This window comes from Microtus ochrogaster, unplaced genomic scaffold (genome assembly GCF_000317375.1).
Source record: "Microtus ochrogaster isolate Prairie Vole_2 unplaced genomic scaffold, MicOch1.0 UNK2, whole genome shotgun sequence".
Classification (NCBI taxonomy): domain Eukaryota; kingdom Metazoa; phylum Chordata; class Mammalia; order Rodentia; family Cricetidae; genus Microtus; species Microtus ochrogaster.
The window spans coordinates 25,823,480-25,840,370 of record NW_004949100.1 but is presented as its reverse complement, the minus strand read 5'-3'; the positions used below and the strand labels follow the sequence as shown (position 1 = coordinate 25,840,370).

General features: G+C 43.2%; 1 protein-coding gene across 1 annotated transcript in view; it reads right to left on the bottom strand.

Moving 5' to 3' along the window:
- Nucleotides 1-504: 504 nt before the first annotated feature.
- Vps41 (VPS41, HOPS complex subunit) overlaps nt 505-16,891 on the bottom strand; it is a 131,821-nt gene continuing 115,434 nt past the window's right edge. The window contains exons 23-29 of the mRNA XM_005365457.2: nt 14,997-15,051; nt 12,809-12,949; nt 11,053-11,189; nt 4,356-4,455; nt 4,208-4,252; nt 2,773-2,852; nt 505-1,184 (exon numbers count right to left, since the gene is read on the bottom strand). Coding sequence (XP_005365514.1) covers nt 1,104-1,184; nt 2,773-2,852; nt 4,208-4,252; nt 4,356-4,455; nt 11,053-11,189; nt 12,809-12,949; nt 14,997-15,051 — 639 coding nt within the window. The 3' untranslated portion in view covers nt 505-1,103. The remainder of the gene's footprint in view (nt 1,185-2,772; nt 2,853-4,207; nt 4,253-4,355; nt 4,456-11,052; nt 11,190-12,808; nt 12,950-14,996; nt 15,052-16,891) is intronic.

Below are 16,891 nucleotides of genomic sequence, written 5' to 3'. Positions count from 1 at the left end.
CAAAGAAGATCCCAGCACTTGGGATCACATGCCATTAGGAGCATTGCAGTCTGAGCAGCAGTCAGTGTAAGGACAGGATCCCCCCTTTGGTCTGAGCATTGGCACAGGTAAGAATTCTAGTGGCTGCAGCTCTGCTTCTCTGATCCTTCAGCTTTCATCCCCTACTTTTATTAAGAGCAATTAGAATTTGTGCTACAAACAATGAAAAGTTGAGGCAGTGAGGCACATCCCTAGCCCATCCTCAGAGGCACTGAGGCACATCCCTAGCCCATTCTTGGAAACAGTAAGGCCCATCCCTGGCCCATCCTCAGAGGCAGTGAGGTACATCTGAGCCCATCCTTGGCATTTCAAGCTCCCACTGCTCTAGAGAGTATTCCTAGCTCTGACAGAATCGCTGGATTCCTGCTGACTTTCAACCAACACAACTCATCAGACACTAAGGTGCCCAAACTCACTTCTATTCTTTACAGGATATTGGTTTGCTAGCAATGCAATAGAGGTTTCACAATGAGAAGGACAACATTTATTCATTCAACAAACACTGAATACCTGATAAGATTACTGTAAGAACATACAGCATGTAAGTAGCAAACATAAAGTTGCAGGACATCAGGTAATGGTATCCCATAGGTCACTGAATGAGTGACAGTTTTCAGTGTTTCAGGAAGCTAACCACAGTTGATGATATATAAACAATGAAGCCAGGAATGCCAGAACTGTTTTTAGCAGAGCTTCTGGCTGACTGCACCTGCAATGTTCTCGGACAGCTGGGACAGTTCTCAGTAGTGCACTTCAGGCCTGGTGCTGTGATAAGTCACAATGTCATTGTCGACTCTGAGACTTAGGTTTTCAATTACTAACTAAATGAACGAAATAAACAAACCATGAAACGTTGATTATAAACCCAAATGTTTCACAGCATGGAACAGCCTTGACTTCTCCATCAGCGACAAAAATAAGTTTCTGGACGGTAGGTCTAGAGAGGCAACTGATGCAGAGCGCATGTTAGCCCTGGACAGCACTGGTATCAACACGGCTGCTGCAGCCCACCAGCCACCTGGAGCAGAGCTGCAAATGGCATGCTGTATGGCAGGCAGGCAGAACTACTTCTTCATGTCGAGGATGGCACTTCCGGGTCCACGGCTCTTAGCACTGCAGATGTTACAGTATTGTGCAGGAGCGTTCTGCAAAGAAATCAAATGCATGGGTTAAAAAGCTGTCTCCTTTCACATCCAGAAATACGATTGATTATTGCACCATTCAGGGGGCCCAGGGCTTTGAAGCGATTAAGTATCATTTTTTGCTCGGAAGAAGACTTTTTAGCTCAGACAGGTCACACCCTCCTGTTACCCTGCAACCCAAAGGACACCAGAGAGCTGGGAGATGGCTCGGCTGGTAAAGAGAAAGAATTAGAGTCTGAGCTGAAGCCCCAGAACCTATGTTAAAATTAAAGCCAAAACCAGATGTGGAGGCATGTTCTTATAATCCAGGGCTAACACATGTGGCCAGTGGGTCCCTGGGCTCAATGGTCAGGCAGCCTGGATGACTTGGTGAGAAGATACTGCTGTAAAGAAGACAGCTCCTGAGAAATGACATCTGAGGTCGTCATCTGGCCTTCACATGTGCATACAAACACATGCACATGTACTTGCACACACATGCAAAACAAAAAAAAACAAAAGGGCATCACAGCAGAACCAGCCTGGTGCAGCTTGGGAGTAACAGCACCATGCCATCAAGGCAGGCTGAGAAAAGGCCAATAGTTCCAAAGTGTTTTCTACCATACAGGCCACAGCCACAGCCCAGTAGCCATCAAGTCATTAGCATGGATTCACTCAAGTGGGTTTGCTTTTACGGTAACTAGAGTATACTGTATACTTCACATTTGCAAAGTCAATAGAGTCTATGTCACACACACACACACACACACACACACACACACACACACACAGAGGAAGGGCAACCCCAGAGAAGATTCCAGGACCCTTTTCAGATACCATAGTCCATAGTCCACAGATGACTCAATTTCTTTTGTTCTGGTTTAGGCTCTTAATCTTTTTTCCTCAACTTGATACAAGTCAGAGTCACCAGAGAAGAGGGAACCTCAGTTGAGAACTGCCTCTATTACAGGGGCCTGTAGGCAAGTCTGTAGGACACTTTCTTGATTAATAATTGATGTGGGAGAGTCAAGTCCTACAGGCAGTACCACTTCTTCCTAGGCAGGTGGTCCCAGATTAAATAATAAACCAGGCTGACCAAGCAAGTATCCATGTTCTTCCATGGCCTCTGCTTTAGCTCTTGCCTCTACATTCCTGCCTTGGCATCTCTCCATGATGGACTGCAACTTTTAAGCAAGAAACCCTCTCCTGACCAAGTAGGGTTTTGTTAGTGTTTTATGAAAGTAAGAGAAAATTAGAACACCTTTACATATAAAGGCACAACATATGCATATCCCCCATATGTTTAAAACATCTCCAATTACTTACCATACTGAATACAATGGAATGCTGTAACACTGCTTTGTTTAGGAAATAAAGACAAGAAAGGAAAAGCCTCTACATTTATTACAATGTAGCCTTTCTCCAATGCTGCTGAAGAAAGGTTGGATGAAGGGATGGACGCAGAATTTATAAATTTAGCAAAAAGTACAGGACCAACTGTCTTGACTACTAGAATTAAGAAAGCCAGAGCCATAAGGATGAAGGATTCTAGCTGTGAACTCTGATGCGATCTGTTTCTTTTTAGCTGGCAGGTGTTGGGCTGACAACTTACTATGCTTGGCATGGGCAGGCACTCCTTGTGGAACATGTGTCGGCAATGGAAGACCACCACACTGAAGGGCTTAGCTGCATCTGCAAGGGGTTCAGGACAAAAGGAGAATTCAGTGCATCAGACAGACTTAGAACTGGTTCACCCAGCCTTGAATGGTTTTCCCAGCAAGAGGCTGCATTTGAGGAGGCTTCCTTACAAAAGAATCTTGAGGGGTGAGGCGCCCTTTGTATGAACTATAGTTTACAGGTTACTTGTTTGGCCTCAGCAACAGTTACCAAATGATCAGTGCAGGACAATTTCACAGCAAAAATCGTGATGTATATTTGAAAAACTATAATGTATGTATCTCTGTGTGTCCTGACCACAACTCCAATGACCCCATGCTGAAATCAAGTGTGTAACTTGATAAAATGTTTCAGTTCACCTTACCTTTGCCAAGACCTTTCACTGAGGCCTGAGGCTGAACTGGGTCAGGACCCCAGGCTTTCTGCATTTACTATACTTCTGTTTGATCAGGTCCTCTCATCTGCTTCTGTTGTATGGCCAGCTTAGATTAGTTCTGATAAGGCCTAGTGCCCTCCACAGGAGAAGCTGAGGATTTAACTTTACAGAGACATCCATGACCCTGTTCCCCTGAAATGCCACATAAAGTACCATGGTTTGAGAAGCACTTAAAACCTAAACCTGCTCCCTCAGGAACAGAGCTTGTGTGAAATGACTCCCCATGTTTCTGTGCTATGGAGCACTTCATATTGAATACTTCCTAACACCAGGTACTGAGCAGCGACACCTTCGTGCTCTTCCATGCTGATCTGTATATTAATTATCCTCACCACTATGCTTTGATTTCTACTTTCAAACTAGGAGCGTCCTTTCTCATATCAGAATGTTCTTTTGATAAAGAATTTTTTCTTATGTATGAAGTTCTACCAGGAAACAGAGACAGAAACCTCTACCTTTCAGTGATGATGAGTACTGTTTTCACCAAGGTGGGCTATGGTCTGGGTGCCTAAAACTAGTCAAGATGAAGCCACTCATCAACTGATCCCCAGATATACATGTGGGCCTTCCCCTAAAAATTAAAATATATGGATGGTTAAGTTTTCACTTTTCTTTTCTTTTGAAGAATCTCAAAGAAGGGCCCTTAACCAGGAGCATCACCTTGTTAGAAGTAACAGCTTTCAGGCCCACACTCCTGGGAACTCTGAGCCCCATGGGGCCAGCACTGTGGGTTCTTGCAAAGCTCCCAGATACTGATATGCCCTGCTCTGTAGTCAGCAGCATCAGCATTCACATGAGCAGGGAAGGGGCTGAAACCCTTCCTCAACTGTAAAGTCATACAATTTTTCAGGCACTCATTAGCCAGTTTCAGAATCTCAATTCCAGCCATCATGAACACGTGTTTGGGAAATGATTTCCCCTGCAGGCATCTTACCTGTTGGGAGGATGGGAGAGAGGCACGATTCACAGATATTCTCTTCTGTAAGAAAACACACACACTGCAGGTTAAGCACATTTCCGTTTGCCTGGCCTCTCTGGAAAGCATGGCACAAGGTTCTGAGTGTTCCTTCAGCTTTACCCACCGTCGACCAGAACTCCTTTCATTTGGGTTCGGTGCATTTTCTTCAGTAACGACAAAGAGTCAGCAACGAGGATTTTCTTGCAGCCTTCCCGAAGCAGAATCTAGTGTACATGTTTAAAAAGAAAAGACCATTTAGCAATTCAAGTATCAAGAGTGTCTAACCGAGGAATCAGAAAATGTCAGAGGCACTTATTGGTTCTCTTGCCTGCCAAACTTTGTCAAGTGAGCTAGGCATTATTTGTTTTTATGACCACATGGTGGCATTAGTAAAATCAAGTACAAATCCCAAAGTCTTAAAAAGACCCTGCACTAAAATCCTACCGTTATCTTACAGGCTTTTGAATTTTGTGTGTGGTTGCTTGCTGGCACTTTGGTTCTTGCATGATTCATGGAGTTCAACCTTCACATCTTTGCACAGGATGGAAAACCTGTCATTCCAAAGCCATCTACCTACTTAATAAACCCATCTGCTCTTTGACAAACACACTGGGTCCGTAGTGGGCAAGGCATTAGGTGCAGATGAGAAGCGCGCAGAGAAGCCTGTGCTTGTAGGTCACCGTAAGTGCTCTGGTGCCCTTGGCTTTCTTCACAGTGAAGTCATTGTCAGCTCTAAACCTAGACGTGCAATTTTCGTCCCCAGGTGTAAATTCGCACCACTGGGAATGGGAGTGGGGAAAGCAACCACAGTCCTCCATGGCAACCACATGCAATGTAAACCATAAGAACATCAGCTCTGGTGGAATCCAGTTAGAGGCTGCCCAGCTTACATGACGGGACATATTCAGGACCAGAACTGACGACTACAGCTCTGCCCCTGTGGCTTCCATATTTGGGTGTGACAAGCAAAACTACATGATTTTAATATTCTGTATTCACTTTGATAGGACTTGTGGAAAGCCTCCCTCCTCCTTTTTCAATGTTTCTATGAAAATGTATCTTACTATATAGGAATCCTCCTGACTCAATCTCCCAAATGTTAGGTTTACAGGTGTGTACCTCAGTGCTTAGACTTAACTTCCCTGTCAGATTATACTAGAAATGTAACCTTTTAAAGCTTCAAATAAACAGAAATCATATAACATACAGGAAAAAGAAGAAAAACAACACATCAAGAAAGACATTTACAAAATATTGATGCTAGCAAACTTTCTGAAAATTGACTTGCAATTACAGGAAGCTGTTGCCGTCCAATAAAAAAACAATAAACTCGGTTTGAGCTCCTCTGGCACAGGTCTCAGGAAGCAGAGTGTCACTCTCCAGGGCAGACAGCCAGGGCAAGAAAGGATGGCAGGCACAGCCCACAGGTTGCAAAGAAAACAGCAAAGCCTAACGGCTGAGAACTCTTCCCCCAGGACTGTGTTTTCACAGCAGGTACAACCTGCCTACTCACATCTGCTAGGAACATTTTCAGTTTCAAGAGTCAAGAATCCATGAGAAGAAAAACGACAGTGATACTTTCTGCCCAATTTGATCAAAACCCACAGCTCTAAGCCAGAAAAATATGGAAACATTCAAATTGTCACTGGCACGATGCTAGTAAGGTAGTTAACAGAAAATGAATTGTCCACGGTCAGAATGGTCGTTTGCACTCAATATCTACAATAGTTTAGGGCAACCAAGGCCAGTGAAGGAAAACAGACAGTACTCCGCTGTACAAGCAGTCTCTTTGCTGTGCTGGTTCCCTCTGATATCATTTTCAGAAATAAAAATCAGTTTGAAGTGTTGAATAGAAGAAAGAGAGAGGTAAGACATGTTTTTTCATATATGGAGCTGACACAGGAATGACCGTCATTAAGAAAAGAAAAGGGCATTGCGACCACATGAGCTACGATGGGAAGAATGTAAGAAAGGGACAATTCATTGTATCACGGACAACGACATGAATGAAGTCTACGAGGAAGAAGAGCCTTCCCTTTAATGCATAAGGTAGGGTTGGCGGCAGAGGAGAGCCATGAAAAATCCCCAAACAAAGGCAAATATCTGAGTCTTGTTTCCTTTTGGGAGGAGGTGGTGGAACTTCTCCACCACACGATTTAGTCCAGACTGGCCTACTTGAAGGAACATGAAGGAGTCAGGTACCAGGGCAAGACAGGTAAGGAGTTATAAAGTCACAGCACAGTAGGGAGAGCTTCCAGGCAGTGGGATCTGGCCTCTTTGAGAGATCATGGTATTAAAGAGACAGGCCACGACCTAAACAGCTTTACCTGGTTAGACTCCAGCACCTGGAGAACAGGAGAACACGATTACCAACCCTGCTTACTAACCTTTCTGGTTTTAAAAACTCTATCCAACATAAACCACTGCCTTCTCTCTACTTCATAACACTAGTTTCTTTCTCAAAAAAAAATACTTATTGACAGTTCTCAGACGGAAAAATATTATCTTTTCAGAAGCTCCTTTTCCATATGGAAGGTCCTTCTATTTTTCCCAGATTATCCACACCTAAGGACCAACTTCTTCTTCTATCCCTTCCACCACCCTTGTTCCTCTCCACTTCCCCTTCAACTGTTTTAGAAACAAGCTGCAGCTGTGTGATCAATGGTCCATCCCTATGCTATGGTGAAGTTAGATAAGAACATACTTTGGTGTTGACAACCTACGTGAGACCTTAGATTTGCTCCATAGTTTTTCTGATTCCTCCAAAGCACATCACCATGGATAATAATTCCAAGTAAAAGCAAAACTGTAGTCTCACAGATACTTCACAAAGCAATAAAGAACCACACATCAGAGAAATAGCTACGGCTCCTTAGAAACAGCTGCTGTGGGGAACGTGCCAGAAAAACTGCCAAGTTTCTGCAGTTTTTATTCGAAAAGGCTCTGAGCACTGGGATTTTGCTGGCTTTGCCTTATTCACTTTGCATATGCTTGTCCTTAGAAAGCAAATGGCTGCCAGCAAGCTGGCTTCCAAGTCCCATGCGTTTCCTCACTTCCAGCCTCGTCCTGAGGTCATTGGTGTCATGGGACTTCTACTTGGGATGCTTTGCTCGTGTTGGATTACTGCCAAAGACGACTAAGTGCAGAGAGAAATAAAATGCATAAGATAAATGTGAAGGTCTAGTTTTCAGTTTAAAAAGACTTTAAAATCATGTCTGTATTTAACTCATAATAACACAGAATATATATGAACTAAAAGGATCAAGGAAGTGATGACTGGCTGGCACAGGCCACCTGTGTCACTTAAATGTGGTGGTAAGATCAAACTCAAGTCATCTGCAAAGAAAAAAGTCCATTTGGTCTCAAAAGGTTATTTCAAAATCTGCAAGTTTAAAAACCATGTCAGGAAAAACACGGAGAGATTAGATAATACATGAGTGAAAAAGAAAGTCATGCCCCCTCCTCAAAGGGCAGGGAAATTGACTGTGTCTTAAACCGACTGTGTCTTCGATTTTAAGTGGCAAATGTAAATGCAGGAAATCTGTTTGTAGACCTGGAATGACTAGGGAGCATCTGGGAAAAGAGACCTCAGGTGGAAAATGACTCACTGCACATCACATGACGACCTGGACAGCTCGGGCCTCTGCTCTCAACAAGGACTCGGTCCCCACACTTCCTGCTTCCTGAGGAACAACAGGCCTACTGTCTTTTCTCCAGAGGGAAGTCAGGAAGTGGTCCTGACTGGCACACGTTTTACGGATTACCTGTTAGAGCTGATGCAGTCCTAGAGGAAAAGGCATGACATTCCCTCGCAGGGCCTGAGCCTAAAATTAGTTCAGTATCTTGACATGCCAGCGGGTCACTGACCCTTGGGAGTCTTAGTCTACTCTGAGCAATAGGACTAATGCTAATTAGAGGCCCGCTATGAACCTAAAACCTCTGTCAATAAGACTGGCATAAACAAAGTGACTAGTGACCAAAGCGCTAATTTCCACTTCCCTAACTGCACGGGTATCTTGTGAATACGCTCAACTCCGCTACCTTCCTGCTGAAGAGAGCTGTTGTCAGGAAGTATGAAATGGTAACATCAGAAGAGCTGTTAAATTTCCTCACAGCTCCCTCCCTCCCTCCCTCCCTCGCTCCCTCCCTCCCTCTCTCCCATTTCAAATAACAGCTGCCTCCACATTTCAGGGCCCACATGACTACACTGTAAGCCTCCTCTCTGACCTCAGTGCACTGAGAAGGTGTATGGCAGCACCAGTGAGAAATCCTTCTGGACCTTTATGTCTGAAGGGTTTCATTACACTAGGGTTTCATTACCTCATACATAGGATTCCTAAAAATTCATTGGCCTGTAATACTTCCCTTAAATTTGGAAGACTTATGGGGGATTGTACTTTTTCTATTATAAATGAAAACATGAAATATAGTTCTATGAAACAAAAAATAAAGACAGATATAATAAAAGCATGTCTGTGAAAATCTTCCAGGAACTGCCAATGGCTTCAAAGAGACCCGGGATATTTTTATGATGATCACAATAGGATGCTTAGGTAGAAAAGATAAACAAATGACCACTGATAAAAATGAGCAGCTCTTCCAATGGAGAGGGAGGAAGAGAGGGAGAGGGAGAAGGGAAGGAAGAGGGAAGAAGAGAGAGAGAGATCTAAAGTCTTCTTCAATGAATCGGAAGCACTTTTGGGAACTGCAGCTTTTCTTGGCATCTCCACTGGGGCCTGTGCTCTCCACTGGGCCAGCCCTAGTGTGATAGTTCTGTGGGTCTGCCCTCAACTCCCCATTCCTTCCTCTCCCTCCGAGTAGCTCTTCTATCCAGGTACTGATGGATAACCATGGCTCTCTGGAGGCACTGGCAGAAGACTTCTGGGTCTCCTTAAATCGCTACCCAACTGCACATTCACATGGTATAAGGAAAGCTCTCTACGCATTTATATTTAGAGGGGAAGGCACAGATTCAGGGGATCCTTTTTATGTTAAATGTTCATTTTATATCTCATGCTTTGTATTTTTCAGCTGGCTCAGAACCTGCAAATTTGTTCATAGAAAGTGGATGAATAATGAGACTGCAGGTTTCACGAGATGAACACAAGGAGGGTGTACCAGGGGCTTCTGGCATCACAGGGTTGGTATTGGAAGCATGGCTTCACCCCAGAGACCCATGTCCAAGCACCAGTCTAAGAATCCACTGTCAGGTAGAGGTGTCACAGTGGTCCAAAACACTTTTTATACATCAGATTTGAAGCCTCGAGCATATTGTACTCTACCTCAGGAAGTCAGGCCCACCAAAGGGGAGGGTACTATCAGTATCACACCCAGGGTATCCTAAGGTCGACTATTGGCCCCATTTCCCCCAGAGCCCACTCACAAGCCTGTGATGGGCTTCCTAGTCTGGATTACTGTTGTGCATTCCTGGGGAACTGTAAAAAAGCAGGTGCTTTTCTTCTCCTGCTTCTCCATATTAGCTGCTTCCTAGATTCTTACCCTCTTCTTTTTCTTTCTCCCTCAAATAATCTCTCCAGGGTCCTCTACAAACCTCCAAGGCCATTGTCCATAAACACCAGCATAAGGTCAGGCTCTGCAGAACAGGCCCTCAGTCTTTCTGCCTCAACTAATCTATCTCCTATGCAGTGCTCCCAAGAGAAGGTTCTAGAGGGAGGCTGTCCACCTCCCTCTACAGAAGAAAAACCCCACCTCTTTCAAGTTGTTCCTTCTAGTCATCTCACAGTTCTCTGAGGACCACAGGATGCTGGAATTTCCTTTGTAGTCCCCCTTGCCTGTACCAGCCATTTCTCAGAGTCCATTTGGTTGATTCCATAAGTTCCTGGCATCTCAATTTCCCACCTAATTCTTCTGCGACCACGTTAACCCCACCCTCTTTGAACACCTTCACTGCAGCTACAGAAGTGTTACAGTAACAGTACTACGCTCCAGAGAGACAATCATTGTCCCTCCTGGTCGGCCACTCCCGCACATTTCTCGCTGACTGTTGGTGCCATTCCGGAGTTCAGCAGGCAATCCTCTACCTTACACCCTTCCCAGTGACCGGTGACATGACCCATCTGCATCACAACGTTCTTCCTACAACCTGGACAACGCACTACTGTTTCCAGGAATGCGAGTTCATCTACTACAACAAAAACACGTCCAAGTGACTGTAGGGAGAATGTTCTGCATTTTAAAAGTAAATGTATTTTAAGCAGTTTTGAGTCCTAAGGATGCTACTTGGATTCTGAAACATACTCACTGTTCAGTCTTGTAAAGAGAAAAGTTAGGATGCTTAGTAACTAGTGTGTTAATTATTTATATAAAATAACGGGTTCCATTCTTTTTAACACAAATTTTGAACTAAAGGACAATAAAGCGGCATCAGTGTGCCAGTTAGACAAAGGCTCATTAGATCCCGTGTTTAAGCATGTTCTAGGCAATGGAGTCCTTCAGTGGTTGCAAGGAAAACTACTTGAGTGTTTAAAAATATATCTTATTCTCCCAAACTGCACATAATATTTATTTTCTCTAAAAACATTTTGTGACCTGTTCAGATATTCTTTGTAATTATTCTCATGCCCTCTTCAATACTACGCTGTATTACCACCTAAGTGAAAATACGCTTCCTCAAAAGAAAAACTGGAGGTGACTGAGGAATCAAATGGCTTTCCTAAATTGAGATGTTTTCAGTGTCTCTATTTGAACAGGTTTCTAAAGAGTGAATTGCAGTCCGACAAACATCTAAGTGGCTTAGAAATACTTATTTAGAAAAGGATAAATCTGTTCACTCCCATGCTCCTTTGTCTAGGGATACTTACCTGCAAGTTATAATCTTGCAGAATTTTAACCAAGGAATCTCTCAAATTGGGAATCTCCATTCCTTCCTTTATACGATGGATTAGTAGAATCGGATCCACATGTGTGCCAATGTTGTTTAGTAAGCCAGTGATAAATGCTACAAAACACCATGCAAAAATAACACATGAGCCACTTGGGAGGCAGAGGCAGGCAGATCTCTGAGTTCAAGGTTAGCCTGGTTGAGAAAGCAAAATTTTGGACATCCAGGACTGTTACTCAGAGAAAAACAAACAAACAAACAAAAACAAAAAATCACCCACCCAAACAAACAAAAACCACATGAGCAATATTAGGATGAGCTGTATTTGTTCACCATTCAACTTTAGATCAAAAATAACAACCTATTTCCTTCAAATTGGGATCTTGGGGGTGGGGTGGGATGGGGGTAAGGGAAGATGGGGAGAGAAAAGGGAGAAGGGGAGGATGGGGGAACTTAGGGAAACAGGATGATTGGGATAAAGGAAGGTTGGATAGGAGAGCAGGGAAGCACAATTCTTAATTAAGGGAGCCACCTTAGGGTTGGCAAGAGACTTGAACCTAGAGTGGATCCCAGGAGCCCAAGGCGATGTCCCCAGTTAGTTCCTTGGGCAGCTGAGGATAGGGAACCTGAAATGACTCTATCCTATAGCAGTACTGATGAATATCTTGCATATCACCATAGAACCTTCATCTGGTGATGGATGGAGATAGAGACAGAGACCCACACTGCAGCACTGGACTGAGCTCCCAAGGTCCCAATGAGGAGTGGAAGGAAAGAGAAGATGAGCAAGGAAGTCAGGACCACGAGGGGTGCACCCACCCACGGAGACAGTGGGGCTGATCTATTGGGAGCTCACCAAGGCCAGCAGGACTGTGACTGAAAAAGCATGGGATAAAACTGGACTCTCTGAGCATGGCGAACAATGAGGGCTGATGAGAAGCCAAGGACAATGGCTCGGGGTTTTGATGCTACTACATGTTCTGGCTTTGTGGGAGCCTAGCCAGTTTGGATGTTCACCTTCCTAGACATGGACGGAGGGGGGAGGACCTTGGACTTTCCACAGGGCAGGGAACCCTGACTGGTCTTTGGACTGGAGAGGGAGGGGAAGAGAAGTGGGGGGAGGGGGAGAAGAGCGGGAGGAAGGGGAGGGAAATGGGAGGCTGGGAGGAGGCAGAATTTTTTTTCAATAAAAAAAATAAAAAAATATATAAAAAAAGTGTTTAAAATGTGAATTTCTAAACTCTCAAGAACTCATCCTCTTTATACTGAAATTACACTCCGAAGGACTAATTTCACCCTCAGGCTTGCAGAGAAGGAGGTTCTGAACTTTCTACACGGGATGGGTAAGAATCCCCAGTACTTTCACTGCTGGATTCATTGTGGATGCTTTCCCATCAAAACATTATTTCATTTGTCTACCTATTCACTTACATTGATTTATACTGTGTGTGTGTGTGTGTGTGTGTGTGTGTGTGTGTGAGAGAGAGAGAGAGAGAGAGAGAGAGAGAGAGAGAGAGAGAGAGAGCATTCCACTGTGTGCACGTGTGTGGAAGTCAGAGGACAACCTGAGGGAGCAGTGTTTCTTTCCACCATGTGGGACCTAGGGATCAAACTTCTCCACCAACCCACCTGGCCATAATTTTAGCCCAGTGTACCCTGAGATAATTCTTCCTCACATAATGGGTTATAAAACATACTGACAAGAAACTTTACAATCAAATGGCTTCTCTGCTTACGTGGTTTGTCAATGGAATACAGAATCAGGTCTTCCCAGAGTTCTCCATCATCTTGCTCCTTGGCAAACTCGATTGCTTTATCAACATCATGTAATTCCTCCATAATCATCTTGAGGGCACTTCGACTGTTTCCCATTCGGCCTAGATGGGATGAGGAAGTGTGGGATACTTTATTCATTTAAAAAAGAAACAGCACATTTCTTAATTGGTTTACAAAGCTTCAAAGAAGACTAAAGCTGACTTTCTTACATAACACAAGAATTTCCTATTTTGACAGTCAAATAAATACTTCCTATTTATTGAATGCTCATGCTGTTGTGTGGAGTGTTCACTGGATGTTGTTATGTGAATGACATCATTTACTCTCACTATAATTCTAGGCAGGATGCTTTACCTTAAGTCTCAACTTTAATTTTTTAATTTTTATTTAATTTTATTATTTAACTTTATGTGTAGGAGTGTCTTAGTTGCATGTATGTACATGTACAATGTACATGTCTACTGTTCATGGAGACCAGAAAAGGGCACTGTCTCCCTTAGATCCAGAGTGGCAAAACTACCATGTGTCATGTAATAGCTAGGGATTGAACCTGGGCCCTCTGGAAGAACAGTAAATGCTCTTAACTGCTGAGTCATCTCTCCAGCTTAAAACACTGAATATTTTGAAACATTTTTTCCTTTATTTTGAGACAGCCTCACTGTGTAGATCTAGCTAGCCTGAAATTCATTATGTAGATCAGGCTGCCCTCGAACCCACAGAGATCTGCTTGCCTCAGCCTCTTGAGTGCTAGTGTTAAAGGGATGTGTCATCATGCCTGGCTTAATATTACTTATTACTTTTTTTTTTTTAAATAGAAGAGGAAACACAGTATTTGTAACTTGGGAAGCTCTTGCAGTCACTGAATTATACAGCTTGAGTTCAAGCTGAGTTGGCTGCATTCTGCCTTCCTTCTCACAGGCCTGTAAATTTTTTTGGAAATTCTGATACAATTAAGACTTTAAAAAACTTGGAAATCATTGTGCCTCTTCTGCTCACTAACCTGTGGGCGCTTCCTAATTTTCACAATCTGCTATTAGAGCTCACGTGGAAGGCCTTATGCAGTAGAGGCCAACTGTCTGCCTGAGGCTTACTACATTTACCCTTGTCTCTTATTCCACGTAGGGACCAGTAAAGCGTCATGAATTAAGTCATCTACTGCTCCTAAGACATAAAGATGAATTCAAACAGATACTTCCTGTTGGATCATAGTCAAAATAAGTAAATGAACAGATAAGCTATTTGAAGGTGTGAGAAGCCCCAAACTGTGCTCATGCAGAAAATACAGCCTCAAATGTTTCTCCTAAGGAAAGCAGATCCCACAACTGGGCAGTTCTAGGGCTGACGCTGAACATCCATGAGTTTGCTACTCCATACAGAAGACTGGGAGACTTGGGTTAACAAAGGCCAAAGGAGCCGATGACAGTGAGTGGTGTGTGGAAGAAGGCTGTGGTGTGAGAAACATGGCAGGCGGGCAGGGAATTGATGCCAGAGAGATGCTCACATTTAGTCTATGCTGTGCGTCTCCAGCACCTGCACAGCTTCCTCAGAAAATCCGCAGTAAAAGCTGCCGGCTCTCATGCACTCTGGAAGACAGACAAGTCTAGTTTCCTGGTATATGGTACCCATGGCACCCCTGCTCTGCCATGTCTGGAGGTGGGCAGCAGAGGAAAAGGGAGCACTCAGAGCTACAGTATATTATGAAGCTTTCCTCTTGCTCTAAAGCACCATATTCTAATTATTAAGAATGTGACTTTTGAAAACAGGAATTACTTCATATCAGTGTGTGGTGATGTAAGCCAATTATAAACTAAAGGAGGAAAAAAATCTCCAAAAGTCACAAAACCAAATCTGTCAGCTCATCTACAATTTTAATGTATTGTGTAATATGATATGTTTTTGCATGCTTTGTTGCTTTTTTTTTTAATCACACATTTGCTATATGTTCTTTAGAAGCATGGCTCTAGTAAGCCTTCCTAAGCTACTGGGTTTAGGACTCTCCTTTTCCATGTGTTACAATTTTATACACACTAGGCCTGAATGTCTGTCACTTTGTTCTCAAATCTGTGTCCATTTTTATACATATTATGACAAATCTTCCCCTGCCCCCACTTCTATGCTTATGGGACTAAAATAAACAAATGTACTTACTCAGGAGATAAACTGTCTCTTCTACAAAGTTTCTTTGTTGGCAGATCTCAAGAGCCTTCAATTAAAGCAGGGAGAAATGTTACTAGGGACTACAGAGATGGAGAATAACATTAAGAGAGCCACTTAAAGATACTTACAAACTTGGAAGAACTTTTCACTGTTTTTCTTAAAAAATATATAACAAAAGAAAACACATCTCTGTGGCTCTTTGTTTCCATTCACCTTTCAGAGTTACTAGGATCTACATAGCTGAACTGAGAGCCCACGAAGCCACACAGTGTTTCATCAGCAGAAGCAGTGAGCAAAGCTTTCTCTCTTGTAGATGCTTGAGTTAACACCATTGCTTCCAATCTCATCTATAGTCATTGGTGTATTTGTCCTCTCATAGTGAAAAGATGCACTGTGTACTGATAAATCACAGTCACTCTAAAACAAATAGCATGTATTTACTTTGTCCCACCTGCTAGATGCTGAAGGATCAGGTTGAACCAAGGGAGCAAAGGTGAGGATAATAATAACAAGAAAGAACAACACTTAAGGAGACAAAGATGCCATGAAACATGAAGCAGAAAAGAGACATCAAGTCTACCTCAGACTCTTGGGCACAAAAAGAATGACAAGAAATGACCATGTCTTCCCACGACTGGCACAGTGCAGAGGGAGGACTATGTGTATGGAGTAACAACACTAATTCATGCCACACTCCTGTGACAAGCTCCACAGAGAGGTAGCACCTGAATCAGGTACTATTCACTAGAGAACCACATCTCACAGACCATCCTCCTGCTGTAGCTACATAGTGACCTGCAGCTTCTCCAGCCATCCTAGTGTGGCTTTATCCTCCCTGACCACCTCTGCAATGTCCCCTCTCTGAAACTTTCTCCTCACTCCTAACTCCCTATTCTATGAAGGACTGGAGACAAATATTGTCACAATATCACACTGGACCAGATTCTAATTATTCCTCCATTTTCATCCTGCATGTGGCTTCATAATTCTTTATCACTAGGATAACTAACTACTCACTATTTTTGCCATTCAATTTCACTCTGCGGGGACCACGTGCTTGTTAAGCCCTATGCTTAGCACGATGCTGGGTTCACAGTAGGTCTGTAATGAGTATTTTTTCAAATGAGGAAACAATAACGATTTCAGAACAAGTTAACTGGGTTGCATATTTAAAGTAGTTATTTAGAAACTACCAGCCAGGCAGGCGGTTTTGAAAATAAGAATCAAAGCCATAGAAAGAACAGCTTGAGTTAATCATTTCTTTCTATTCTGTGATCTATCTTAAGAAACAACAGCAGGAGCTAATCTTGATATTTTGATATTTGATTTAAATTTTCCTGCAGACTACATATTTAAACAGTAAGGAATGGGGGTGGTGTCTGATCACAAAGATCAATGTATCCACAAAAGAAATAGATAGGGGAAAGAGCATCATCTCAGTATAGAATAGGGAGGAGGCCAGGACAGTGTTTCAGGTCACACACACCATTAACGCCAGAAATGAGCCTCATTGGAATGGTACATCACGGAAACCACTTACTCTACGTGGCTAGTTAATTTACACTGACTTGCCATGTTTCAGATATTCAACGGTCAGTATCTTAACTGATTATACACCCACAAGGATGGTCTAGGCCTACAGAGCACACTACCTGGACACTGTTACTGGTTACAGATCTCCCCATCCTCATGTAGGTCTCCTGCCAGGAATCACAACTGCCTAGGGTTCAACAGGTCATGCTGTACTGGAGGACAGCTTTCTACAACAGCAAGCCTTTGAAATTTGAGTTTCCTAGGTTATTAAATTTTTTTTGTTTTTTTTAAATTTATTTATTTATTAAAGATTTCTGTCTCTTCCCCGCCACCGCCTCCCATTTCCCTCCCCC